Source organism: Micropterus salmoides, unplaced genomic scaffold (assembly GCF_014851395.1).
Source record: "Micropterus salmoides isolate LMB-PRFRI ecotype aquatic unplaced genomic scaffold, ASM1485139v1 Ms_hic_scaffold_14, whole genome shotgun sequence".
Taxonomy (NCBI): Eukaryota; Metazoa; Chordata; class Actinopteri; order Centrarchiformes; family Centrarchidae; genus Micropterus; species Micropterus salmoides.
Window position 1 is genome coordinate 31,550,985 of NW_024040485.1, and position 26,219 is coordinate 31,577,203.

The following is a 26,219-nucleotide window of genomic DNA, read 5'->3' on the forward strand; positions in this document are numbered from 1 at the left end:
TATAAAATTACATGCTCATTAAAGTGTTGAATTTGAGATAACTGTAAGTGGAAATTTCTAACGGCATTATTAATTAGCGAATAAAGCGAAATATATGATCTGGAATAAACGCTAGGCATTACTAACTGGTGACATGACGTTGTAGCTAAATACAGGTGCATCTCAAAAAATTAGAATATTGATTAAAAGGTCAAATGCACTGAACAAGACAGAGGTTAAATGCTCAGGAAAGCTTTGGGTCATTAGCTGATTAGGGCTCTTCTAGGGTCGACGTTTCTGTTATCCTTCTCTATCTTAATGCTTCTTTTCTTAGCGCGCTGTAAGGTCACCTGATGACAAGGTGGTTTCCAGCATCCAACCTCTGGTCCGCTCACACTGGAGAGGTCACCCCCAGGTGTTATCCTGGACAGCCCTACCCTCCCTCAGTGTGGGGAGGATGGAGAAATACAGACTGTATGAACCTGCTGTTCAAAATAATATCAGTGTGACGTGTGGCCCTGATTTTCTAATTGTGTCGCAGAGTGACAGAAGTGACGAGTCAGGAGAGGGAACAAAGGCCTATCAGAGAGAGGCTGGAGTTTGTCAATCTTATGGACATGGTTTACTTATTTAGTCCACATGGATACTAGAGAAGAAGTCAGTGACGTGGTCCTCATAGAAAATACTGTGTCATATTTGTAACAGGACCCTGAAGCTGTTTTACCTGAAGGACATCCACACTGTGACCAGGTCCTGCTGTGCTAACTGATATATGTTTTACAAACAGTCAGATCTCTGTACAGCACACACTTGAATAAATTAACAAAATTAAATATTCACCAAAACCCCTCTGGCAGGACTTGAACCTACATATGAAGATAAAAAGAGACACTGAGGAAATTGACTTGGAAATCCAGAAACTAGAAAGAGAAGTGATCGTTTCAACACAGACTGTGAGCAAGACTGTAAGTCTTAATCGTTAATTCTGTCCCCAGCTGCCAGCGGAGGTGTCAGGGTGCGGTTTGGTGAGCAGGTTGTAGGCAGGTTGGTGGACCCAAACGCAGGACACGAAGGCTGACTGGTGCAGTTCAGTGGTTTATTAGAGGCAACAAAAGGCGAGCTCACTTACAGAGTGGCTGATCAACAGAGTCCAAGACAAAGTTATCCAACAGAAATCCCAAAACCCAAAGCAGGGTGACAAGACTGAGCAGACAAAACAGGACATCGCACACAGGAACACGAGGAACACAAGGTAACGATCCAACAAGGACAAGGCAGAAACACCAGGTATATATTCACAGGGACTAACGAGCAGGGCGGGAGCAACACAGGTGAAAGACATGAGACTTACGAGGCAGGCAGAGAGACAGCAGGGAAGACAGAGAGAAGCAGGCAGGCAGAGACAGCAAAGGGGAACAAAGAGGCAGGCAGACAGAGTGATAACTGGGGGAAACAGACGGAACACTTGACAGGCAAACATGGGGCCAAGTAACCCACACAGACAGAACACAGACCAGAATAAAACACTAAGACACAAAACTAGGAGCTAAGACACAGGGCTGAGATGCAGGAAACAATCTATAACACATGACAGACCGGTACAAAGAGAGCTGAACAGAACCAGTAAATGAACAAGGGAATACACAGAGCTAAACAGAGAACACAAGACCAGGAGTAAACACTAAAGACATGAACTAAAGTACAGGACTAAGAACGAAGACATTGAACCAAAACCGACTAAATAGCAGATACAAAACCAAACCCGAAAACACAGCACTCAGGACAGGATCGTGACAAGAGGAGTGATCCTAGCAAGATAAAAGGTCAAAAAACATTGTGGTGTCCTCTCCCTGTTGTTCCAAAAATCTACAGTACACTATGTACTCAATTTGGGAGGATTTAACAATTTATGAAACTTTGTGCCACGACGCCAAATGAAATCCATACACATGGAAAAGTAATACAATATGAATCCTTTATTGTTAAATAATTAATCCACTTAAATTGATGTTGACATTTATGTTACCAGGAAATGTTGCAGCGTTGTCCCAGTCCATCTCCAGGGCCACTCTAGGAAGACAGAGAATTCACCTGAGAACACAAAATGGAGCCTAATTGTTTTTGTAATCTGTAATTCATGTTACAATTTGGTAGTATTCTTCTCAATTAATCATCAGTCTTCATTTGTATTTGTCATACAATGGCCATATAACACAAAGTGCTTTGCATTTAAAAATGTAATGTTTCTGTAATGTGGATGTTCTTCTGTGGCCGGGGAAGGTGTCATTTACACTGGGGACGCTGGGGACATGTCCCCACCACAATGTGAAATCTGATTTTGTCTCCATCACTTTTTGAAAGCAACTGTTAAAAATGTTCTGAAAAACAGCTTGCACCAAGAAATGTTCACTAATAAATGAAAATGCTTTGAGAAAGGTTTCTTTGCACAATAACAAAACATGCAAAGCAATTTAAAATAGAGAAAACAAATGTGCATTGTCCAAAAAAGTAACAGGCTGTTATATTTTTCTATCAATGAATTGTGTCACCTGCCAGCTGAAGTTTTTTGTTTCTCTTTTTATAAATAAAGACATTTCCACCCTAAATTGAAGCAGCAATGTCTCCAGAATGCAGGAAATGAAGTGTTTAATGCTCAAAATCTTATTGGGGGAGGATCCTCCAATAAGATTTTAGCATTTAATGTTTCTTAAAAATATTGTTAAAAATCTTCTCATCTTGTTTTTGAGCATCGTCAGGTCTCGTGACACAAGTGTATCATCGTGCCCCTAATCTGAGCCCTTTTGTCCCCACCTTTCAACACAAAGTCACGCCTTTGGCCAATTCTATATTTATAATGGAGCAGTAAATACTGGCTATACTCAACTGAAATTGATAAAATATGCAGCCTACCTACTGCCAGTATGAAAAACACATCGGTGTCTGACCGCTGACTAAATATATGAGGCCCCAGGATTAACCAAGCCTGGCTGTTAGCCTGGTCTGGAGCAGGCCAACATGGTTTTGTGAAACTGCCCTCTGGACTGTATTTTTTCTTGAAGTGGGCGTGATTGTTGGACTTGTGTTATGCAAAATAATAATAATAATAAAACGTAGCTGGATTAGCTTTTAGCAGTGTAGCCATGGATGTACTTCCACTGGATAACTGTGATACTGAGGAAAACATACTGTATATCTACAGGTCTGTGTACAAAAAGTATTTGTAGTATTTCTTAGTTTTATGCATATTTGTCACACTTTAATGTTTTAATAATATTAGACAAACATAACCAAATACAAGATCCAGTTTTTAAAACCTGCTGAAACAAGACATCACTAAAATATAACTTTTAGTCTACTGACAAAGTTAAGAAGGCTAAAATATCTCAAAAAGCAGACTGAAAATCACAATATATGATTATAATTAATATATGTTTATAGTTATTTATAGATATAGAATAATAATGATCATGACTTCTCAGATTTGACCAGCTGATGTCCAGCTGATCTCTGATGAAGGCGCCCAGTCACCTGCTGAATAGTTCGCTGCCCAAACGTATGTTTTCCGCTAGGGGTCATGAGAACACTGCACCACAGAGCGGAAAACATACCAACAAGCGCCCAAGCCAGAGAGAAGGAACAGAACCACCTGAAGGGGGCACTTACAGCCTGTGGATACCCTAAATGGACCTTTGTGAAAACAGCCACAAGATCCAAGAAGAACAAAACTACAGGGGAGGAAAAGAAGGTCAAACGCAACAACACTGTGATTCCATACGTGTCTGGAGTATCAGAGAAACTCAGGAGGATTTTCAACAAACACAACATCCCTGTGTTTTTTAAACCCAAGAACACACTAAGACAGATGCTGGTCCACCCCAAAGACCGCACACCCAAACACAAGAAAAGCAATCTAGTGTATGCGGTCCAATGCAGTGAGGAATGCACAGACCTGTATATTGGGGAGACTGAACAACCACTACACAAACGCATGGCTCAACACAGAAGGGCCAACTCCTCAGGTCAAGACTCTGCAGTCTACTTACATCTGAAGGACAGAGGACACTCGTTTGAGGACCACCAGGTGCACATTTTAGTCAGAGAAGACGGATGGTTTGAAAGAGGTGTCAAGGAAGCATCTACACCAGGGTTGAGAAGCCGTCATTGAACAGGGGATGGGGTCTACGCCACCACTTATCCCCCACTTACAATGCTGTCCTTTCATCACTTCCCAGGAAACTCAACAAACGTAACCTATTGGCCTCAGGTGAAGATACCAACGATGGTCGTTCAGTCTCGGACACAGGTAGTCTTAACGACTGTAACGACTGTCGTCACAGCAACAAGGAACACTAACGAACCAGCGGTATCGATGACCCGGGCCAACGACCCCACTGAGGTTAAATAGCTGAGTTTCCCTGCCAGTCAGTCAGAACTGAAGAAGTCCTTTGGATGAGGGACGAAACGTCTTCCAGTATCTTCAACCAAGTCCAGTTGCCCTTGACTGAACATTTACTAAGAGCAAGTGGTATAAATACACAAAGTTGTTTAAATTCAAAGTAAAATAATTTAAAATAAATACAATAAGGTGTAATAAAACCTATGGCACTTCGTCTATGAAGATTCTCAGTCATCCAGGTCATAGTTATCCAACGAAGGTTAAAATCAAGGGCAACTGGACTTGGTTGAAGATACTGGAAGACGTTTCGTCCCTCATCCAAAGGACTTCTTCAGTTCTGACTGACTGGCAGGGAAACTCAGCTATTTAACCTCAGTGGGGTCGTTGGCCCGGGTCATCGATACCGCTGGTTCGTTAGTGTTCCTTGTTGCTGTGACGACAGTCGTTACAGTCGTTAAGACTACCTGTGTCCGAGACTGAACGACCATCGTTGGTATCTTCACCTGAGGCCAATAGGTTACGTTTGTTGAGTTTCCTGGGAAGTGATGAAAGGACAGCATTGTAAGTGGGGGATAAGTGGTGGCGTAGACCCCCTCCTCTGTTCAATGACGGCTTCTCGACCCTGGTGTAGATGCTTCCTTGACACCTCTTTCAACACCCGCTTCGAATGTTATCACTCGATTGAATGGGCGTTATCAGTGGTTATCAGCTCATATATATGGGCCAGCAGGGGCCTGCTGCGCCTACTGGTAGGCTCAGAAGGCTGTTATCATCCATCCACATGGTTAATCACCGACAAATACAAGAGAAGACTCCAGATCCAATACCAGAGGAATCCAGCTCGCCGGTAATCGGAGGTCTACTGAATGACGCAGCAACGTTGCAATATTTCGCGCTTGATATTTTCAGGTAAGAACATTTAAATGATAAAACCGAGCATTTAAACCGAAATTAATTAGTCAATAAGGGAAAACAATACATAAAATGTGTTTTAATGTTGCGTGACATGAGTGTTGACATGAGATAAGCGTATTGCGATTATTTTGGCTAACGTTATATAGGCTAACGTTAGGCCCTATTACGTTACGTTATTAGCCCAACATTACGTTACTTACTTGCTTTATTTGAGCATTAACGTTGCTAATAAGTATGTTTTTACGTATGAAGCTAATGGGGAAATTTAGTTTCTAGTTAAACGCAAAGTTAGCCTGTAAAAATTACTTTTTCCACACTGTAAGGCTTATTGCATAATATTGTATGCTCGTTAACGCCCATCATAGGCCTAACCTTACTCCTATTGACTTATGAGTGAAATATTAAACCCATGACGTATTTTATGGCTGTTTGGGTACCTTGGGATCTTGACTAGAATGTAAAATAAAGTTTTGTGGGTTTGAAAAAAGCTTGGATGGATTTGATCCCACACGAGGTAGCTTACAATGACATTCATGCAAAAGACGAATATTAGGAATCTATTAGAAGTAAATATAGACTGTGGTGTCTGTGTGTGTCACATTTATTGCTGTCCTTGACATTGAACTTGAAAAGTCTATTTATCTATCTGTCTGCCTGCCTGTGTGTGTAACATTAATATATCTTTACCTAACTTTTTTGTCTCCCACAGCATCAATTTCCAGTGGATTGAAGGACTTCTGTGGTAGGCTAAGTTTGTTTTATTACTTCCACGCTCTATCTCTTTGTTGAACAATCTAAAATTTGGTTTTGGCCTTTTTGAGAGAAGGGCCCGTTCACAAATCTGTCTTGTGCAAGTTTTTCTGTTTATGTTTTAGGTTGAAGATGGCCCAGAGAGGTAAGCCTTGCAGTTGCTAATCTAGAAGCATTAGGCAAGTGTGTCTGAGAACGATGGTATGATCTGCAACACTGTCTTTTTTATTACTGATTTATAACTGACTAGATTTTTCTTTCTTTGTTGTTATTCAACAAGAGAGAACTCCCATTAATGGGAATCAAAAGGAAACCCTGAAATCCTTTTTTACGAATGGAATGACACGAGTTGGGTCAAAATTAATTCCAAGTGCTGCATCTGCTACTGGTTTGGACACCAGTGTCATAGAAGTAAGTTTTACTTTAGTGCCACACTAACAAACAACATGTCAAATAAATATATCATTCTGCTGCACTGCTTGTAAAAATGAAGTATTTTGTTAAAATACTGTTTAATTGGTGTAATACTCTATCGTTATTTTTGTTTTTGTTTTTCAGAACTGGATCGGTAATTACAAAAGATCACAAATTTCAAAACCTTTGTCTGAACCCCGTCAATCAAAGGCAAAAGTTCACGTCAGAGAGCTGTCGCCTTACAATCTTTTTTGTAGGGACATATTCAAAAACAAAGGTGAGAGACAAAATTGAACGGCTTCTTTTAATTGTTATACTAAATGGTTTGTTTTTGTACATAGTGGCCCTGTTGACATCAGGGGTTTACAAGGTCATGAAACAGATTTTCAAGATAGTATTTGGCAAGTACTTCACACGCAAGTTGCATTCATCAACGTAAGACTGCTGTGTGTATTGAAAAGAATCATCAGGTCATCTACTTTACATGTTATCTTGTTTTTACAGAGTTGTTACAGAGAAATGGGTTTCACAACCCAAGTAAACCAGTGTGTTGGACAGATTGTCGTTGTATGAATTTACTTTAAAAAAAGAGATGCTGAATCTAAAGTGTTAAGTTTTCTGTGCATCTATTTTTTCCTCAGGCACAATGAATGACATTAAGGGCAGGTGGGCCACATTGGGGGAAGATGAAAAGAATAAATACTTTCAAGAGGCAGCAGCACTGAGGGCACATGGGCAGACACAGGACCTTAGCCCAGAGATGAGGGATGCCCGAATTAAAATGCACCTTAAGAAGCTGAAGTTAGAGGTTTGGAAAATGGCTTCATTTGCTAGGCATTTGTGGTATTATTTTAGTATTAGATGGAAGGATGATCGACAGCAATTGTGATGCGAGCAGAACATTGTGACAGACAACTGGATTGTTGATTTGTAGATTTTTTTCATAATTTCAAATGAATTCATCCCAAATAAATATTCCAGCTGATTGTTGTTTACATGGCTATCAACATCAAATATTCTCACTTTGAAGAACACCTCTCAAACTAAATTCCTACTGGTTGGGCTAGTCTATTCACATCAAGGTGGTCAATTGAAGCATTAGTAGTCACAAATGGCTATGAGTCAAAATTATTGAATTTGGACTCTATGTAAACAACTAATTTATAGTTAATGTACCCTGGGTGGTCCTTGACCACTTATTTGCCACGTGTGACAACACTGTTTTCATATATTTCCAAGCCCTGTTATGAGTTTTTTCTTCAGTGTGTGTTGAATTTTTAAAAGTAGGTTTTGTGTTTAATCAATTATTTACTATTTTTGTGGTTGTCGTCTTCTATTGTAAAGGTGTCCAAGCTTGAGGATTTGGGTGTGGAAACAGCCATTCTATCATTTGACCGCCAAAAGTCCTCATTAGAGGTGTTTGAACTGAGCAGCAAAGGAGCCACTGATTTCCTTGATACAACGGAGACAGTGAACAACTTCGCACTGCATTTCAAAGGTATTGGTTATATAAAAATCCACAGAAATGGACTCAGGCCTGTAATAGTGCAAATATACATAATACAGTTTTATGAAATTATTGTTGTCTGTTGTTACATCTGTAGCCAGCTCCTCACCCGCAACACCCAGTACCAGAGAACATGTCAGTGTTCTGGTAGGAAAAGTGCAAGATCTATTCAACCAAAAATATAGTAAGCATAAGTTCAAATACTTTTAATCCCTTCATGAATCCATGGCATTATTATCAAATGAATAAATTATTTAATGTGCCCATCAACCATTAGATTGACACCTTACCAAAATGTCTGTTTGCAGCCTGTACACTGGCTATCAACTAGAGGGGAGAGTCACAATTGTCCAACTGTGTAACATTGTGTAACGTGTGCATGCATGTTTGTGCCCGTGTATTTCAGAGGAGGCCGGAGGTACTGGGAGGCTTCCCTACCAGTCCCTGGTAAATCAGGGCATGACCATTAATGTAGCTGGACTGCCCACAAGTCTTACCCTCAGGAAGCCTTCCTTTTATGGAAGGAACCAATTGGTCGAAATTTTGAAAGCTGCAGAGGAGATTTCATTTGAAATAAGTAAGTGACATTACCATTACCAGTGTCTTTCTCCACTTGTGTTTTAGCAGACCATTTGGCTCTATGCAAAGTGGGGAAAATAAGTTAACTAAAGAATAATACTGGCCTACATGTAAGTCTTTGTATATTTTGGGGCATTGCATCTCTCTCTGTCCCTTCACCGCAACCGTCAAGGCAGATGGCCGCCCACCCTGAGCCATGGTTCTGACGTATCTGCCTTTTAAAGGGGTCATTTGATGCGATTTCTTGTTTTTCTTTCTCTTTAGTGTGTTATGTTAGTCTGGGTTTCCCCATACTGCCTTCTGCAGCGCGATTTTATTCGCGCTGAAAGGCAGCATGGATACCATGGTCCAGATTTCGCTCATTTAGGGAACCAATCACAGAACGGGGAGGGAGCAGCAAGACGATGACGACATCTATGCAACACACACAAGCAGTTTGTTTATATTCGGCAATAGTTTATATTTTGTTTTTATTCGGCAATAGTCGCTGAACGTTATTGTTTACACAAAAATATCTTACCCATCGTCTTCTTCCTTGTCTAATTTCTGTCGCTCTACATACGTCATCTGGTATAATTGAAATGATTGGCTATGAGCTACGTACAGGCGCATTTGATAGACATTCTTAGCACCCAATAAACGGCGCCGGGCATTCGTAAACCACGCCTCAAATACGAGAAAATGTGCATATGGTTCCCAGACCCAAGTCTCAACGAGAATTGGGTCTGGCGTTAGCCAGGCTAGTGTTATGTAGCTGTTTGTGCATGTATAAGATCTGCAGGGTTACAAAGATCAAAGTCTCAAACCCTAAAGAGATATTCTTTATAAAAGTGAAGGCTCAGCCACACCTTCCTAAAACACTTCGTTCAAACACACCCCCTCATCTCTACGTCAGTGTGTGGGGGCAGAGTTCCATAACACCGCCCAAATGTATACGCAAAGAAGGCATAACTTTTATCCGCGCCGGCATGTCGTAAAGACGCTGTGTTTTTCGTTGCGAAAGCCCAACTACTTTGTTTGGCTTTCCAAAAGAGGACACAGTTAGAAAACAGTGGCTAAGCTTTATTTACAACACTGTTCCAGAACAGTACAACCCAAATATTCGACTGTGTGCTGCGCATTTTTCAGATGACTGTTTCTAGCACCTGGGAGAGCTCAGACTATGTCTTTGTCGTTTCAACTATAACAAATGCAATACTGATGCTTACCAATCTGATACATTCTGGTCCAGTCGCGCTGGCAACGTTGATCGATTAGCTTAGTCATCTGCATCATCCGGATCATATTCCGGCTCTAATTGATAAGGTAGGACTGACATTATAATCTCTCAATATTGCTTTGCTTTGGGAGCTGATGTTCCAGATATGGTAAGAAGTGTGATATTTCCATCAGGTGCTTAAGGTATTTGGGCCAATCACAATGCACTGGATTTCTGACTAATCAGAGCACACAGCGCTTTTCTGAATGATGAGCTTTATTTAACCTAAAACCGCATAAATGCATTGCATTAAACCAAATACACAAAATAATGTTATTTTTAGAACCATCATATGACCCCTTTATAAAGAAGTTTTTCCTTGCCTCCGTCACATACAGTAGTGCTTGTTCATGGTGGGAATTGGTTGGGTATTTGTTAACAATATTATAAAGAGTATGGTCTAGACCTACCGTACTCTGTTTGTAAAGTGCTGTGAGAGAACTTTTGTTATGAATTGGCGCTATATAAATAAAATTGAATTGAAACAGATTCAGGTTATAGATTCTGTATGTGTCTTTGACAGTTTGTAAGGGATGTGACACTATTTCTCAGCTTTATCATTATCCTGAATATCCTATAGATGTTTAGTTAAATATGACTAGTGACTGTGGCCCTTGGCAATGGTTTTCATCTTTTTCATGCTCATCAAACTATTCACTAATTAAATTATATGTATATAATTCCTCCGAATTACATTCCTTCATTGATATATTCACTGCTGTGTGATTCATTATTTTCCTCCAGGACTATTGCAGGAAGGCCAATTATTTGTTAAGCTCATGCTACATAAGGTTTTTTCTGTCTTTCTTTTTTCTCTAAAAATATCAATCAGATGCAGAACAATCCAACCCCACTGACTTGGGAGAGGGGATGTCAGAGCACATGGATGCAGAAGGTATGCTGAGTTGTTTTTATTTTATCTTTAAATAAATATATTACATTAAACTTAAGAAGCATAGTTAACTAGATATGTAACTGTGGTGATTACACAGCACATTTGACTACTGTATACATTATTGAAATAATACAATTAATCAAAAGATGAAATTTTCACCTTTGTGTAATGGTTTAATCTTTTCAAATCAACAGACACAGCGGATGGCATCCAGACGAAGTCGGTGGAGGAAATTTTAGAGGCCATGTGTGAAAATGGTATTTCTTGTAATCATAATACATTTTACCAAATGTTACATAATACATTTACAATGTTACTGTTCTGAGAAGTCATCCATTGACATTTGACACAAAGAGAAAAGCTTACTTGTTTGAAAATTACAATTTATGGATACAATATTTATCCAGGTGACATTAAAAAGCATATATAAGATTGGTATTCTGATAATTTTACATTTTGATTTGGCTGTTGAGATTTAGATGCAAATAATGGTCTTTTTTTTTTTAATCAATGATTTACTAGTTAACTATTGACAGTATAAATGCTGACAAATTGAATTATGAATTTGTAATTAAGATTAAAAATTTGTATTTAGAAAGTTATTATTTTGTTTTGTTTTATGTACTTTAGGTGCACAGCAGATGGAAGAGTCCTCAGAAACAGCCACTACTGTAGCCATCGTGATGACTGCAGATAAAGGTATCTTTCCACATTGTGGTTATTTTTATATAACAGGAAATGACTGTTATATCATATATATTGCCTTAAAGGATAATTCCGTATTTAACACCTTGGGCCCTATTTTAACGATCTAAAACGCAAGTGTCAAAGCGCAAAGCGCAAGTAACTTTGTGGGCGGATCCAGGCGCTATTGCTATTTTCCCGGCGGGATAAATGCCATTTGCGCCTGGCATTAGAATTTTAGAAAATTAGAATATTTAGAATTTTAGAATATTAGAATAATCTAATGCTCTGACAGCATTAGACTGGCTTTCTATGGGCATGCACAAACATGTGCTTAAAACAACCCTTAACGTTCATTTTCAAAACTGTGCAACTCACCGAGTGGTTAGTGGTGTTCATTGATGATTGAAAACAAATATATCGGCGCAATGTATGCTTTCAATCCGTGTTATTTGCTATAGTGGAACTATTTTTTCAGATACCTCACAACCGCGTATAAACTTCTGCTCGATATTTGATATATTAGCGCAGTAATATCAACGAGCACTGAGTCCTTCAACAGAAATCATGCGATTTTACAAATTGGCAAATAAAACACGACAGAAACTGTATTTCGCTACGCTACTTGTTTTGGAACATCAACGAACACCACTAACCACTCGGTGAGTTGCACAGTTTTGAAAACGAACGTTAAGGGTTGTTTTAAGGACATGTTTGTGCATGCCCATAGACAGCCACTCTAAAGCGGTCAGAGGAGATTCTAAAATAGTCAAAAAGTCGAGACAGGACCCATCGTCAACATTTCTAAGTCCACCACTCTAGTTCATCTAAAACAAACGACAAAATAGACTCAAGGTGTTAAATACTGGAAGTATCCTTTAAGTTACAAAATAACAAAATATAACAAATGAGCTCTTCCTCATAATAGACCTGGACAAGACTAGCAGCAGCCTGGATAAAAACAGGCAGTTTCAACAGATTACAATACTAAAATAAGAACAGATATGGAAACAGAAGCATAGACAAAAAAAATTTAAAAGGGGTATAAAAACATTAGACTAACAAACTGTGACAAATTAGCCTCCAATCCTTTCATTTAGGATATAACAGCATTTAACTAGATTCACTTTTAAGTCCTACAAGGGGTAGATTCCAGGCAGAACGTGCAGAATACATACAGCGTTTTTGTATAAAAACATCTTGAAAGGATGTTGTCCAGTACATTTCTTTAAAATACAAACACAGAGAAAGGAGGTAAGAACACCAGCAATTGCTCTTCTTTCTTGACCTGCTTTTATCTAATGATTGAGCATCAGCAATATCTGAGATGAATTATGTGCAATACAAACATTTGCATTTGGCAACAGTTACAAATGAATAAGCTGCCTTTTATATGTTGCTTTGAATATGGTGATGAGTATTTCAACTAACTGGCTTGACTTCCAAAATATTTGTGTTTTTCCTTTGGTAGATGGAGACAATGTGTGCCGTGTCTGCCGTGTCCATTTTGATGACAAAAATAAGAATGCAAGAAAGAAGTGGCGTTCATGGTCACAGTGCACAGTGTGCCAATCATGGTCACACACTGCATGTGGTTTTAAAAAGAACATGTGCCTTCACTGCCAGTGTCAAAACACCATGCAAACACCCTGAACCTATGCTATTTACTGCATTCCAAAATGTATCCGTTACTTTGAGTTGTTTTTACTGTGTTGACGGCCCCCAACCCATCCCTACAAATACACACACACTCACATAATAAATACATACATACATGCACGTTTTAAAATGTATTAAGTCCCTTTCTCCTTTTTCATTAAAATATACTTGATGAACCTTGCTCCAAATTTATTGTAATGGTTACACCTCACTTGTAAGAAGAAAACTGATCTTTTTGTTTTCATTCACCCCCATTTTTATTTATTGTTGTCGTTTGTTGGCACCATCAATGTGGTCCCTTTTAAACTGGGCCATGTGGGGATCAATAAAGTTCTATTGTACTGAATTGAGTCTACGTGTTTGTTTGTTTATATATGAATCTGTTTCGTCATTGGTTCAGTAGGGCCGGGTTTAAGCAAGTTAAATATAATGGTTGCTATAGATGCTGTTATCACTGAAGCCACTTCGCATGACGTAGTTCCCTCAGAAGTATTTTCACACTCACTGTGTTATGCTTTTCTTTTAATGATTAACATTTAAGATAAAATGTGAAGTGTATAATTTTATCTGTGTTAAGGATATTAATTGTTTCTCCTTGGATTCTGAGAAATAAAGTTTATTGTCAGTTTATGCAAGGGAGTTCCACTTCTGTTTAGAGTTGTCTGCCATGGATAGACTACATTTCAATTCAAAGTACTGCCGGTCACTATGATATTATATTTTAGTCACAAATATCAATTATTTGAACACATAACCAAACATTTCTTTAAAAAAAAACAACACTTTCTTTAGGTGAATACAAAAAAATTGACATGCTTTAAAAAATGCTTTTTAAATGGCACATGAGTTTTGCTAACATGGACTGGGAAAACATTCATCCATCTTCTACTTGGAAACTTGGTTATAAACTTAAGTTGCCTGAGCAATGAATACACATTTTGAATAGTTAAATATGTGTAGTATTAGATTCTGTGTTTAAAAAAGATGCTTAATTTTGAAGAGATACAGCAAGCAAATGTCACCTATTGGGTGGAAGGACCTATGTATAATGTAGACTACTCTTGTATTTGACAACCAATAGGCCTAATAATAGTCTACAAGTAGCCTAAGAGGAGATGACTACCCATCATGTAGACGATGGTCTTAGTCATTAATGGTATTTAACCATCATAACAGCATTAACATAAATAGATAGCCTATGTATTTAAGCCATGTGTGTCCCAAACATAAATGCAGTGTGTGTGTATACCAGATATTCCTCATGTTGTAGGGTTGTAAATCTGTTTACAGAGTCACAAACAAACAAACAAACAAACAAACAAACAAACAAAAAGCTTCATATAGGCTACTCCTATTGAGCCTTCAAAGTGCTCTCTAAAACTACACCAGGGATGGCTTGTGTACGTGAAATGAGAAAATTAAAACTTTGTTGTAGAGCTAAACCAATACATCGTTAGAAAGGTCTTGACCTAGAGAGTAATATTATGTATGTATTAAGATTCTACATGGCCCCTGTTTTGAAATACTGACCTTTGAAACGTCACCTTGGTGCATGTTTGAAGGCCTATAATTAAGCAATAAAAGGGGCTATCGACATGGGACCAACTGTTATAGAGAGATCTTGTCCTTAGTTATCATGTGAATATAGTCAACAATTTGGAACAATGTCAAGTATGGTTAAAAATAATTTTAACCTATTTAAAAATATAAAAATTAATTTAATTTAAAATCGGATTACATAGATGTGTTTACAATCCCCCTAGACTCCTCATTGTACTCTCAACTAACTATTTACAACCTCCAATTCTAAGAAAAACACTAATATTTTAAAAACTACAATTCCCTATAGATACACAATGCAGCTTGATACGAATAAGCACTGCAGTTGTAGTTTTTCTGGTTTGCAAATTAGGGTTGTAAAAAGATATATCTACTGAATAAATCAAACATTTAGTACAGCCAAACTATTGATTACACTGTATCTAGATGATCTACGCTAAGAAAATGTAAATATGTTGATTTATTTAAGCTATTTTAGCCGAAACAGGATAACCCGTAAACCCCGCCCACAACACAATGCACTTCCGTGTTTCTCATAATCGAAGGAGTATTGTTAAAAGTGTTAACCTTAAAATTAACATATCGTAATGTTGAGTTATCAAGTTGTGGTTTTTCTGTGGACAAATGTTGAATTAATTATTTTAAAAAAGTGTCTGTGAATAAAATAATTTCGGGCGGAAGTACGTCATGCAAGCTGCGTGGTTTCAGTTATAGCGTCAATAGCAACCACCATAGCAACTAAATGCAAGAAAAACTAAATGTAATGTACATTAACTAAACTAAGAATGTGAAAATAAAATTTAAGCAGTCAATTGGAGGAAGAAGAGAAGAACCTACTGTACTGTTATGTAAGAAGAACCTACTGTATTGGAGGTGGCACACTGTCCGGTGGATTATGACTGTAAAACTATTCTGTCATTTATTAAGTAAATTACGGCTACTTTTTATTTAATTTATGTGTGCTGTGAATAGGTGCTATGACAATGGTTGAAAACATGGCTATAACTCATTATGAGAAAGGTGTATTGTAGAGTCAATACACATGTATGTTCCCTTTTAGTTTTACAAACTTGTAGTTGATTCAGAGGATTCAAGATTCCATACTTTATTGTCATTTCAACTCAGTTAAAGGGGATTTGGTTTGGTGAGCTCACTAAAAAGAAAACAAAGCTCTCACACATAACCACATTTGTACATTACAATAAATAAGTAATATCACAATATGGTAAACACACAATTTTGTACTCATATACTAGTGGCAATATGTGCTTAAATATAGTACCTAAGCTTTAAAATAGATCAGACCTAGTAAAACAACACGTCTTTGTGAACTTTGTAAATACAGGCCCTGTCCTGTCATACCAGTGATTACATTCCTAGTTATCATGGTCATCCTCAGTGTCATCCTCATTATCACCATCATCATTGTATACTAGTGTCTGTATGCTTGACATGGGGAGGGCCTGACACAAGTAGGAGTTGTCTACAGGAACAATGTCTGGTACATGTGGGTGAAACATCACAGTGGCTTGATATCGTTTTCTTTCCAGCTGATGGAGACGTTGGGTGAGCGCAGCTTTTGCACCAGGCTGATCTGTGTCTTTGATGGCAGAGCACAGAAAGGCATGCTGCTGATGGAGGTGTTCAATTACAGTTCTCATTTCCTGATAAAGCATGCGCTTTTCCTCAGCTGCCCGAGTCTTCATATATAAGGCATCAATCCCTCGCCTTTTTAGACTCACCAGGTGGTACCAGGTGGTTTCAAAAATGATGGGCAGGTAGTTGTGGTTGGTGAGCGGTTGTCAGATTGTTTCTTGAGTGACTGCTGTGTGGTTACTAGGGTTAGGTAATTATAATTACAGTGTCATCAAAGCAGAAGTAGACTTGCCAAGAGGGATCACATGCTTCCTGAAAATCAATTATTGTAGGGAAGATGCTCATCTGTGGTGGCCACTGAATGCAGTTGTATTCTTTTATTGCCTGTCTCTGTCTCTTGTTGGAGCTGGCAATCTGCTTGGAAAGTCTAATGGCAATGCCCTGCCCATCTGTAGCAAAGATAGGAAACACGCATGCAGATAAATTCATTTATTAGTGTGTATTATGGTCCTTTTCAAAGTTGAACTTAATATCTTAATGTAGCCCATCTACGTATCCACAGCACTTTACCTGGATATTTTCTTTTCAGATGGAGGAGGACTGTTCTCTCCCTTGATTCGGTTCTAGCTTTGAAGATTAGTTGTCCTCTGAGTCACAGTCAACATCTTTAAGGGTAGATTGGAAGTCTGAGTCAGATTCTTGCCATCTTCTCCCAATCCGGTGTTTTTTCTCTATGTTCAGCAGAGAGTCCTCAATTCTACAATGGTCAGAAAATAAATATTATTATAGTTATTTACACACTTGCTCAGAGAACAGTGACAGATTACTGCTTACTCTGTTTCACACTCCATGTACGACTCACGAGTCCCAGATCTATACATAAAAATAAAAAAACACAGCACAAAAATTCATTAGGTACCAAGCAGAAAGCATTTCTGTGGTTCACCCCAGACCAAAGAGTGCATACGTTATTAGGGAGGCCTTGGTGATAATTGATTACTAATCACAACATATTCAATTACTGCAGTATTATAGCAACTCTTAATTTATAACCATTGTAACGGTTTCCTTCAAAGCTATGCTGTTACTGTAATCACACCTACTTCCATGCTGAAGCACATCAGCAGGGCACTGAAAGACAGCTGTAATTACCATATAGTTTTACATAAACACATTAAACTCTTACTTGAACTTGTAGAACTGAATCAGCTGGATGATGTAGTCCCTTTTCCATTTACAGACAGTGTCTGGAGAACAGATAAAGACATTACTACTGCTCTAATACATTGTTTCATTTCATGTAACTTCACATAGCTTGCAGGATTGTATTTCATTACTGTACACGGAAAGGTAAGTATAACATATTTGCAATACTCTTTGCTAATAATTTGCATGACCTTCATACAGTGTTCAGACATTCACCCATTCACTTCAGTTGCTTACTTATTGGTCTCTGTTTCTGATGGGCTAGCTCCATCTCTCTTTTCTTCCATTTCTCCATGTCTCCCTCAGAAACCAACACTAGACAACAAAAATAACAGAAAACAAGACATCAATACTACATACTCCATGCAAAATGCGCTTGTAAACAGAATCTAAAATTCTCCGGTTTACAACTATTGTTTCCTGCTTCTTATGTGCATTGTTTACCTGGTGCGTCTCTGATGACAGATGAGATGTCTTCTTGAGCGAGAATTGATATTTTCTCTGCTCTGTCTAGTCTTTGCAGGAGCTGCATCTCTGCAAACACAGTTTAATTTACTTATGCTGACCAATTTGTGAGTGATCAGCTTCACTCCAGAAAATATAAAATGTATAAACAGTGAACCACCAGCACAGAATTTTGGCAGGTTATGCTGTAGTGGACAAACCTAGGTCAGTTGATTTCCTCCGTCCATAATGCAAAAGGGCATCAGTCAACAGATCGAGGCGGTGAGATGGAGTCATCTCCTTTGTGACTCTGGCAAATCTTCGGAGAAAAGACCACAGCCTTTCCATTCCTTCCCCGTCTGTGAGCCCAAACCCATCGAGCCGCCTAGTGCTGTACTTGATCTGTGATTAAAGCAAAGTGGTAGAATAGATGCTGACACTGAGCATGATCGTACTTCAGTGTAAACTGCTTATAGGGATCACGGTTACAGTGATCAACCACTTATATGGATTCAAAAGCTTGGGACAGAATCATTGCTGTAGAAATGCTGTGTAAATAATTTGTTTATAGTAATCAAGTAGTCCGCTTAGTGTGTTTCATATTGTGTGTGTGTACATACGCTTGCTGTGCAAATGTGATGTTTTCCTCTACTCACACTGCTGTGGTCTATGGAGTTATTTTGCCCTCCTGTTCCTGCTCTGCTGTTTTTTTGGGACTTTTATGGTACATAATGATTGTCCTGGCTCTCTCACAGCAGCAGCTAGGCCTACTGCATGTTACTTGAGTGGAGTGTAATGCTTTCACCTTGACCATTCAGACAGGGCTTGGATCAGGAGAGGGCCTAGGTGTAGCTTATTTTATTTTATCTTTAAAGGAACACTCCACCGTTTTTTCATATTAAACAATGTAATTTCCTTAACTAAGACGAGTTGATACATACCTCTCTCGTCTCAGTGCGTACGCTCAATCGCTCTGGCGCGCGGCGATACTTTGAGTCCAGTTCATTCATTAGGATCCAAACAGAGATGAAGTTAGAAACGACCAAACACCTCCACGTTTTCCCTATTTAAATATAGTTACACGAGTAGTTACACGACCAAGTATGGTGAGACAAAATAAAACGTGGCGTGGTGTTTTTTGTCGCTTTTAACTTCATCTCTGTTTGGATCCTAATGAATGAACTGGACACTCAAAGTATCGCCGCGCACCAGAGCAATTGAGCGCACGCACTGAGATGAGAGAGGTATGTATGTATCCACTTTTCCTTTAAGTCAGAAAAAATAGTGAAGCTGCTCATGTTATTACTTTATATGGATGTAATAATTATACAAATTAGATAGTAATCTGCATAAAACATAAAAACAACTTTGGTTATAACAATCATCCGCTTATAGTGATTTGGCCCAGACAGATGTGAGATAAGCGGTTTCCACTGTATTGTCCAACAGTGCATCTCTGAAACAAGTTTAGACAAACACCAGTTGGGAAAAATGCCAGAATAAAGATTACTTTTAGGCACATCTACTTAATTTCAGCTGTGCAGTTTATAGACAGGAAAATTGAGGGCAAACAGGGAGTGAATGATGTGTGACACAGGTCCTGATGTCTCTATAAAGCCAATTAACTACCTGGCAGGGCAGTTTGTGTCCATAAACATGAAATGCTGGTATGGCCAAGGAGATGTTGTGTGGTATGCCCTCTCCTGATTTCTGATTGAACACAGTATAGCATAATTTTAAGTAAATGTGTCAAGGTCTTTTCTCAAAACAACAATTCAGTTTTACACAAAAAAGTACTTACATGCAAATGTGAGGCAACAACACAGGCAATGTCATAGACTACTCGCAGGTGTATGTTCTTGTCCTCACATCTTCGAAGTAGCTCATCGATGACATACAGGGGATAGGCTAATCTATTTCAACACAAATTTGAATAAGGACACTTTATACTGAGGAAAAGTAGAAATTAATTATACATTCTCCAGCATAGTGAAGATTATAGAATGGTGGTAAAGTTCAAATTTTGTAATGTTTTGGAATATACATTCCATAAGGTTCATCTTTTGCATTAAAATATGGCTTATTATATGAATAGGTAGAATCAAACAGGGGAATTATCATTCTGGAACACAGGGTCAATAGTCAGAGATGTCACTACTGTGGCATTTACTTACCGTTCTCCTTGGCTCATGTTGACAAACATTAGGGGCATTTCATGACGACAAGAGGCTCCAAACACTCCTGTAACATCAAGTTTATTTGCTTGTTTTTGTGACCTCAGCACGTTGCCAGCCTTGAAGTTACTGCAGTCCTAAAGATTTAAGGAAAACATAGATTTATGGGAGGAATAATGATTAATTAAATATTTCATTAATATTTCATGGACTCAGTCCATGAAATTCTACAACTAAGACTAACCTCGTGAGGCTTTGAGCTGTCAAGATGTGATAGCAGGTATTCCTCTACATCCTTTTCATTAACAAACATGCGGGTTCCGTGTAATGGCTCAACCGCACTTGTACCTGAGCTGTGCTTCCTCACAAGGCCAAAGTTGGCATCCAATGTAACAATCATTCCCATCCGCCTGGAAAACAAACACTTACAGTAATCCTGTATCTGCATCAGGTTTATACATTTATACGAATACAATTTTATTATATTTTTATACTTTATACAAAAATTGGTACTTTCCTGTTATCCGGACCCCACGATGGCCTACCCCTAACCCCGCCCCTAAACCTACCCGTCACTGGGGTTAAGACCAATCAGGGACGATGGCCTACCCCTAACCCCGCCCCTAAACCTACCCGTCACTAGGGTTAAGACCAATCAGGGATGACTATACGGACTATACGGGACTAATGCCGCGTTCCAGGCAACCTGTAACCCGTGTTTTTCCAACCTTATACCCGTGAAAGTGTACTGGAACGGCAGTCAAACCCGTGAACTCGTACTAGATCGATGTACTACCAGTTACGAGTTGGAAAAACACGGGTTACAGGTTGCCTGGAACGCGGCATTAAAGAAACACGTGGGGTCCGGATAACAGGAAAGTACCCAAAAATTAACTAAGTTTTCAGATATCAATTCAATGCCATTAGGTCATCGAAAATGCAATCAGGTTAATCGAACAAGAACCACGCTGGAGCTAGAACCAACCTTTGGGCATGCTGGGCATATGGTCCCATCATCTAATTGTGGGCAAATATCTACCAAACTTCTTTGTCGGAAGTGGTGATGCCTAAAATGGGATATGGATTCTCCCACCAGGGCTCTGTAGAGTGTGTTAACCTAGGGTATAAGCAGCAGTCAGTGAAAACATTACTGTTTCCTATACTTACATCTGGTGATGGTGGTTCACTCAGAAGTTGTTATTTTGATAGAAAACTTTTAAGAATACTTTTGCATGCAAATGTACAATACTATATGGTTACATACTTTAAGTTGTGATAATTAATAATGCAGTACAATCAAGGAAGAATGTGTAATTTTCACAACCATATGGAATCGGTCTTCCATGAAAGTACAGTAATGGCGCTTTTCCACTACACAGTACCAGCTCGCCTCGGCTCGACTCGACTTGACTCGCCTCGGCTCGCTTTTCGCTCCGTTTTCCATTGCAGATAGTACCTCCACAATAGTACCTGGTCGTCATAGCGACGCTGCAGGAAAATGCCATGACTTAATCTTCTACGCGAGGCACCCGCTACCCAAACACACAGGACAATGGAGGAAATCGAGTGTGTGCTGTTTTTGGATGTTTTTATTTTTGCTGTTTTTTATTCAGGAAACTCCCGTCTGGCACGTGCAATAATGACGCAGTGAATGGTGACGATTCTCTCTGACCAATCAGCAGTCTGCCATGTTTTCACGTCACATTTTAGTATCACCTCAGCTCGCTTAGAACCTCGCCGGAGGTGGTACGAAAAAAAGTACCCGAAAGCAGGTACAGGTACAACTTTGACACAGTGGAAAACCAAACAAAGCCGAGCCGAGTCGAGTCGAGCCGAGGCGAGCTGGTACTGTGTAGTGGAAAAGCGCCATAACTGAAATTTTCACTTCACAGGCAAGACTTTAAACTGACCTCTGCAAGTGTGAGGTTGTTTTTCCAGCGCAGGGTGTTGCAAAAACCCTCAACAGAAACCTGACACTCCAGTGACAGACAAACAAAAAGCTCTAGCAGAGGTATGGAGAAGGCTGTGTGGGGCTTGTCGGCTGTTGCCGGCCAGAGACCATACCTGAGCAAAGTACAGGTTTCTGGTTCACATGCACACATATTGACTGTGACGGTGCAGAGCCGTCCTGCCAAATAAAAAGAGGGAAATATATATTAGAAAAAACATAAACAAGTACTACTATAGAGACTACCATATCAGCATAGACTAAATCACTTGAGTGTGTCACCTACAACACCATAAATCAGCAAACAACTTTTTTTTTTACAAAATTGTATCAGAAATTTGATTAATTCCTTATAGGAAATCATTACTACACATGTATAGGACCGAATTCCTTAACCTGTCAAGAAAATTAAATACATTAAGATTCTGTATCATGTAAAATGACAAACCTGTGCTGACAATGACCTTCATGTCCTTTGTGTACACAGCATGGGTGCTATGGCCTTCAGGTAAATATAGGAATAACCCCAGGGAGGATGGCTCATAGTAGACATTCTGTAAGAAAGATTGATAGCTCTAACAATCTTTTTAAAACTACAAACTCGTGACACTAACAGTTGATAATACATAATGCTAGAACAATTTGAAGTATCTAATAAATCTGTTGAAATTACTGTGAGTTTGTTGCCTGTGTGTATGACTGCATGGTATTGTTCTTACATTCCACTTATCAGAAAGATGCAGTGAATTTCTGTGAGTCCTCTTCAGACAACCCTCACAAAACACTGCAGTGCTGCTGCACTCAATGCACCTGTAATCAGCATGTTCTAGACAGACAACACACTGGGTAGCGATTGGTGCTGAACATTCAAATGACACCTTAAGCATGTCATCCTTGACTGCATCCCAGGCATGTAGCTCTCTCTTCTTTGCCTTACTGTATGCACTCTCAGAACAAGAACTACAGCTCGGTGCCACATCATCGGGTTCAGCCTGTTGAGATGTAATAGTCGGGTCGGTCTGTTTGGAGTTGGGCTGGGGAAGACCTTGACTAAGGTAAGAAACCTTTGCAGGGCCAACGATACACCTCCTCACCACCTTAATCTTAACGCTCCTGGAACGTGTGGTCTTAACTGTTTTTCCCATATCTGAAATCAAAATATTTGGCAATTATTACATAAAGCAAAGTGCAACCTGTACTTCTTATCACAGCCTAAAAGACAGAAACACATCAGTGAACATGGGATGCAGACAAGGGATATGTATTTGGTGCCATAGATATGTCAATAAAAGTAAGGTTAGGCCTATGGCTTCACTGAAGCGTTAACGAGCATACAATATTATGCAATAAGCCTTACAGTGTGGAAAAAGTAATTTTTACAGGCTAACTTTGCGTTTAACTAGAAACTAAATTTCCCCATTAGCTTCATACGTAAAAACATACTTATTAGCAACGTTAATGCTCAAATAAAGCAAGTAAGTAACGTAATGTTGGGCTAATAACGTAACGTAATAGGGCCTAACGTTAGCCTATATAACGTTAGCCAAAATAATCGCAATACGCTTATCTCATGTCAACACTCATGCCCATTCAATCGAGTGATAACATTCGAAGCGGGTGTTGAAAGAGGTGTCAAGGAAGCATCTACACCAGGGTCGAGAAGCCGTCATTGAACAGAGGAGGGGGTCTACGCCACCACTTATCCCCCACTTACAATGCTGTCCTTTCATCACTTCCCAGGAAACTCAACAAACGTAACCTATTGGCCTCAGGTGAAGATACCAACGATGGTCGTTCAGTCTCGGCCACAGGTAGTCTTAACGACTGTAACGACTGTCGTCACAGCAACAAGGAACACTAACGAACCAGCGGTATCGATGACCCGGGCCAACGACCCCACTGAGGTTAAATAGCTGAGTTTCCCTGCCAGTCAGTCAGAACTGAAGAAGTCCTTTGGATGAGGGACGAAACGTCTTCCAGTATCTTCAACCAAGTCTGTTGCCCTTGACTGAACATTTACTAAGAGCAAGTGGTATAAATACACAAAGTTGTTTAAATTCAAAGTAAAATAATTTAAAATAAATACAATAAGGTGTAATAAAACCTATGGCACTTCGTCTATGAAGATTCTCAGTCATCCAGGTCATAGTTATCCAACGAAGGTTAAAATCAAGGGCAACTGGACTTGGTTGAAGATACTGGAAGACGTTTCGTCCCTCATCCAAAGGACTTCTTCAGTTCTGACTGACTGGCAGGGAAACTCAGCTATTTAACCGCAGTGGCACCTATGGCACTTCATTTCCAATGGAGTGGACAGATGTTTTTTCAGTCATAGAACAAAATGTACAAGAAACATATCAATAAAACCTGGATTAAAGTATTTCTAACATCTTATTTATTTCTTGCTAGAAAAACGTGCTATGCTTAAGTGGTGGGGTGGTGATGGGGTGACCCATCCACCAATGTGTCCCTGAGCAAGACACTTAACCCCTCGTTGCTCCAGAGGCGTGCGACCTCTGACATATAAAGCAATTGTAAGTCGCTTTGGATAAAAGCGTCAGCTAAATGTAATGTAAGTATTTTAAACTTCTGCAAGCCTGTCTAAACAAAGAAGCATTTAATAATCTCAGTGAACTTATGAAACTTGTGCATAGAGAGAGGCTGGAAACGCCTACGGGAGGGAGACATGGCGTAATGTAGATGACAGCTCCTGTCTACATCCGTGTGATCATGTGACCTAGATAAAGAGTCAGCTACCTTGTCTGACATGGAAAACAATGGGTGTAACCAAATGTTTAAAAACAGTGTCGAGCCCTTCTCGTTAGTTTATTCTGTATTCATTGTAGTGCATGTATTGACTCCTTGCAAATAAAAGATCACTGATTGTGACTCCAGTGACTCTGTCGTTCTTTGGTAAAGATTCTTCTAACAGTTCATAATGTTAAATTCAGATAAAACTGAAGTTATTGTACTGGGGCCCAAACACGTCCGAGACGCATTATCTAAAAATATAGTTACTCTGGATCAGAATCAGAATCAGAATCCGTTTTATTCGCCAGGTGTGTGTACACATTTGAGGAATTTGACTTTGGATTGTACTTTGCTCACGATGTGCCTACTCATACAATGATAATACAATAACACAATAATAAAGTCAGACACAGGCTACAGTATGGAGAACACAAATATACACACTATAAACTGAAACAAAAATAATAGAGAGATATTGACAAATATGTGCAGTGAGCACAGTGCAAAGGATGCAAGAGTAAAATTATTAATATCATTATTATGTACATGTCGTAGGTGGATGTGATATGCAGGTACACTTACATGCATACATGTACACAGTGTGATGGAGCATAGTGCAAAGATACTGATATAAATAAGTAAGTATTTTGTGCAAGTGTTATGATGTTGAGGTAGGTGGTTGCACAGGAATCGTTCCTCACACTGTGAGTCAGAGTGAGCTGTTCATTAAAGTGATGGCTTGTGGGAAGAAACTGTTCCTGAGTCTGTTGGTTTGGGAGTAAAGTGCTCTATAGCGCCTACCAGAGGTGAGAAATTGGAACAGGTTGTGTCCGCGGTGAGATGGATCTGCAGTAATGTTTCCTGCCCATTTCCTGACTCTGGAAATGTATAAGTTCTGAATGGAGGGCAGGTTGGCACCGATCTTTTCTGCAGTCCTGACTGTCCGTTGTAGTCTGCTCCTGTCCTTTTTGGTGGCAGATCCAAACCAGACAGTGATAGAGGTGCAGAGGACAGACTAGATGATGGCTGTGTAGAAGTGGATCAGCAGCTCCTTAGGCAGGTTGAGCTTCCTGAGCTGGTGCTGGAAGTACATCCTCTGCTGGGCCTTCTTGATGATGGTGTCAGTGTTGGGCTCCCACTTCAGGTCCTGGTATGTAGTGGATCTCAGAAACCTAAAGGATTCCACAGCAGACACAGGGCTGTTGAGTATGGTGATGGGGGCAGAATGGCGGGGCTCCTCCTGAAGTCCACGATCATCTCCTTAGTTTTGAGCGTGTTAAGCTCCAGGTTGTTCTGATCGCACCAGAGAGCCAGCTGATCAACCTCCCGTCTGTAGGCCGATGACCGTTGTGTCGTCAGCGAATTTCAAGAGTTTGACAGATGGGTCTCCTGAGGTGCAGTCGTTGGTGTAGAGGGAGAAGAGCAGTGGGGAGAGCACACACCCCTGGGGGGCGCCAGTGCTGATAGTCCGGAGACTGGATGTGATGTTTCCCAGCCTCACCTG

General features: G+C 39.6%; 3 protein-coding genes across 4 annotated transcripts; 1 reads left to right on the top strand and 2 right to left on the bottom strand.

Annotated features, from left to right (window-relative positions):
* Positions 1–4,978: 4,978 nt before the first annotated feature.
* LOC119902699 lies at positions 4,979–13,058 on the top strand. Of its 2 annotated transcripts, none has more exons than XM_038719057.1 (13): positions 4,979–5,284; positions 6,000–6,032; positions 6,110–6,185; positions 6,321–6,451; positions 6,599–6,731; positions 7,096–7,262; positions 7,799–7,952; positions 8,059–8,145; positions 8,368–8,538; positions 10,631–10,693; positions 10,888–10,950; positions 11,324–11,392; positions 12,849–13,058. In XM_038719057.1, the coding sequence occupies exons 3-13, from the start codon at positions 6,173–6,175 to the stop codon at positions 13,028–13,030; spliced, it is 1,233 nt and encodes a 410-aa protein (XP_038574985.1). In that variant the 5' UTR covers positions 4,979–5,284; positions 6,000–6,032; positions 6,110–6,172; the 3' UTR covers positions 13,031–13,058. The 2 variants fall into 2 exon arrangements, with proteins under 2 accessions (XP_038574985.1, XP_038574984.1); XM_038719056.1 differs by having other exon boundaries at positions 5,001–5,284; positions 6,166–6,185.
* Positions 13,059–16,828: 3,770 nt separating this feature from the next.
* Positions 16,829–20,404, bottom strand: LOC119901616. Its single transcript, XM_038717191.1, has 10 exons — positions 20,261–20,404; positions 20,017–20,153; positions 19,644–19,755; positions 19,472–19,552; positions 18,064–18,244; positions 17,843–17,932; positions 17,636–17,713; positions 17,379–17,439; positions 17,027–17,065; positions 16,829–16,949 (listed from the first exon to the last, which is right to left on the bottom strand). The coding sequence occupies exons 1-10, from the start codon at positions 20,327–20,329 to the stop codon at positions 16,829–16,831; spliced, it is 969 nt and encodes a 322-aa protein (XP_038573119.1). The 5' UTR covers positions 20,330–20,404.
* Positions 20,405–20,954: 550 nt separating this feature from the next.
* LOC119903028 lies at positions 20,955–23,527 on the bottom strand. Its single transcript, XM_038719418.1, has 4 exons — positions 22,684–23,527; positions 22,413–22,518; positions 21,927–22,144; positions 20,955–21,133 (listed from the first exon to the last, which is right to left on the bottom strand). Exons 1-4 carry the CDS (start codon positions 23,107–23,109, stop codon positions 20,960–20,962), a joined length of 924 nt encoding a protein of 307 aa, XP_038575346.1. The 5' UTR covers positions 23,110–23,527; the 3' UTR covers positions 20,955–20,959.
* Positions 23,528–26,219: the final 2,692 nt, after the last annotated feature.

Bases quoted from the DNA above. Each gene is read 5' to 3' on its own strand.
- LOC119901616 (XM_038717191.1), bottom strand. From the start codon at position 20,329: ATGTTTGTTAATGAAAAGGATGTAGAGGAATACCTGCTATCACATCTT. The intron at 19,553-19,643 runs GTAAGTACTTTT...GTGTTCAATCAG, and splicing joins TTGTTGCCTCACATTTGCAT to AAATCAGGAGAGGGCATACC. The intron at 16,950-17,026 runs GTAAGCAGTAAT...TGACCATTGTAG, and splicing joins TACATGGAGTGTGAAACAGA to AATTGAGGACTCTCTGCTGA.
- LOC119903028 (XM_038719418.1), bottom strand. From the start codon at position 23,109: ATGGGAAAAACAGTTAAGACCACACGTTCCAGGAGCGTTAAGATTAAG. The intron at 22,519-22,683 runs GTAAGAACAATA...TCTTTCTTACAG, and splicing joins ATCTTTCTGATAAGTGGAAT to AATGTCTACTATGAGCCATC. The intron at 22,145-22,412 runs GTTTGTCATTTT...TTTATTTGGCAG, and splicing joins GAAGGTCATTGTCAGCACAG to GACGGCTCTGCACCGTCACA.
- LOC119902699 (XM_038719056.1), top strand. From the start codon at position 5,061: ATGGGCGTTATCAGTGGTTATCAGCTCATATATATGGGCCAGCAGGGG. The intron at 6,732-7,095 runs GTGAGAGACAAA...TTTTTTCCTCAG, and splicing joins GGACATATTCAAAAACAAAG to GCACAATGAATGACATTAAG. The intron at 10,951-11,323 runs GTATTTCTTGTA...TATGTACTTTAG, and splicing joins AGAGGCCATGTGTGAAAATG to GTGCACAGCAGATGGAAGAG.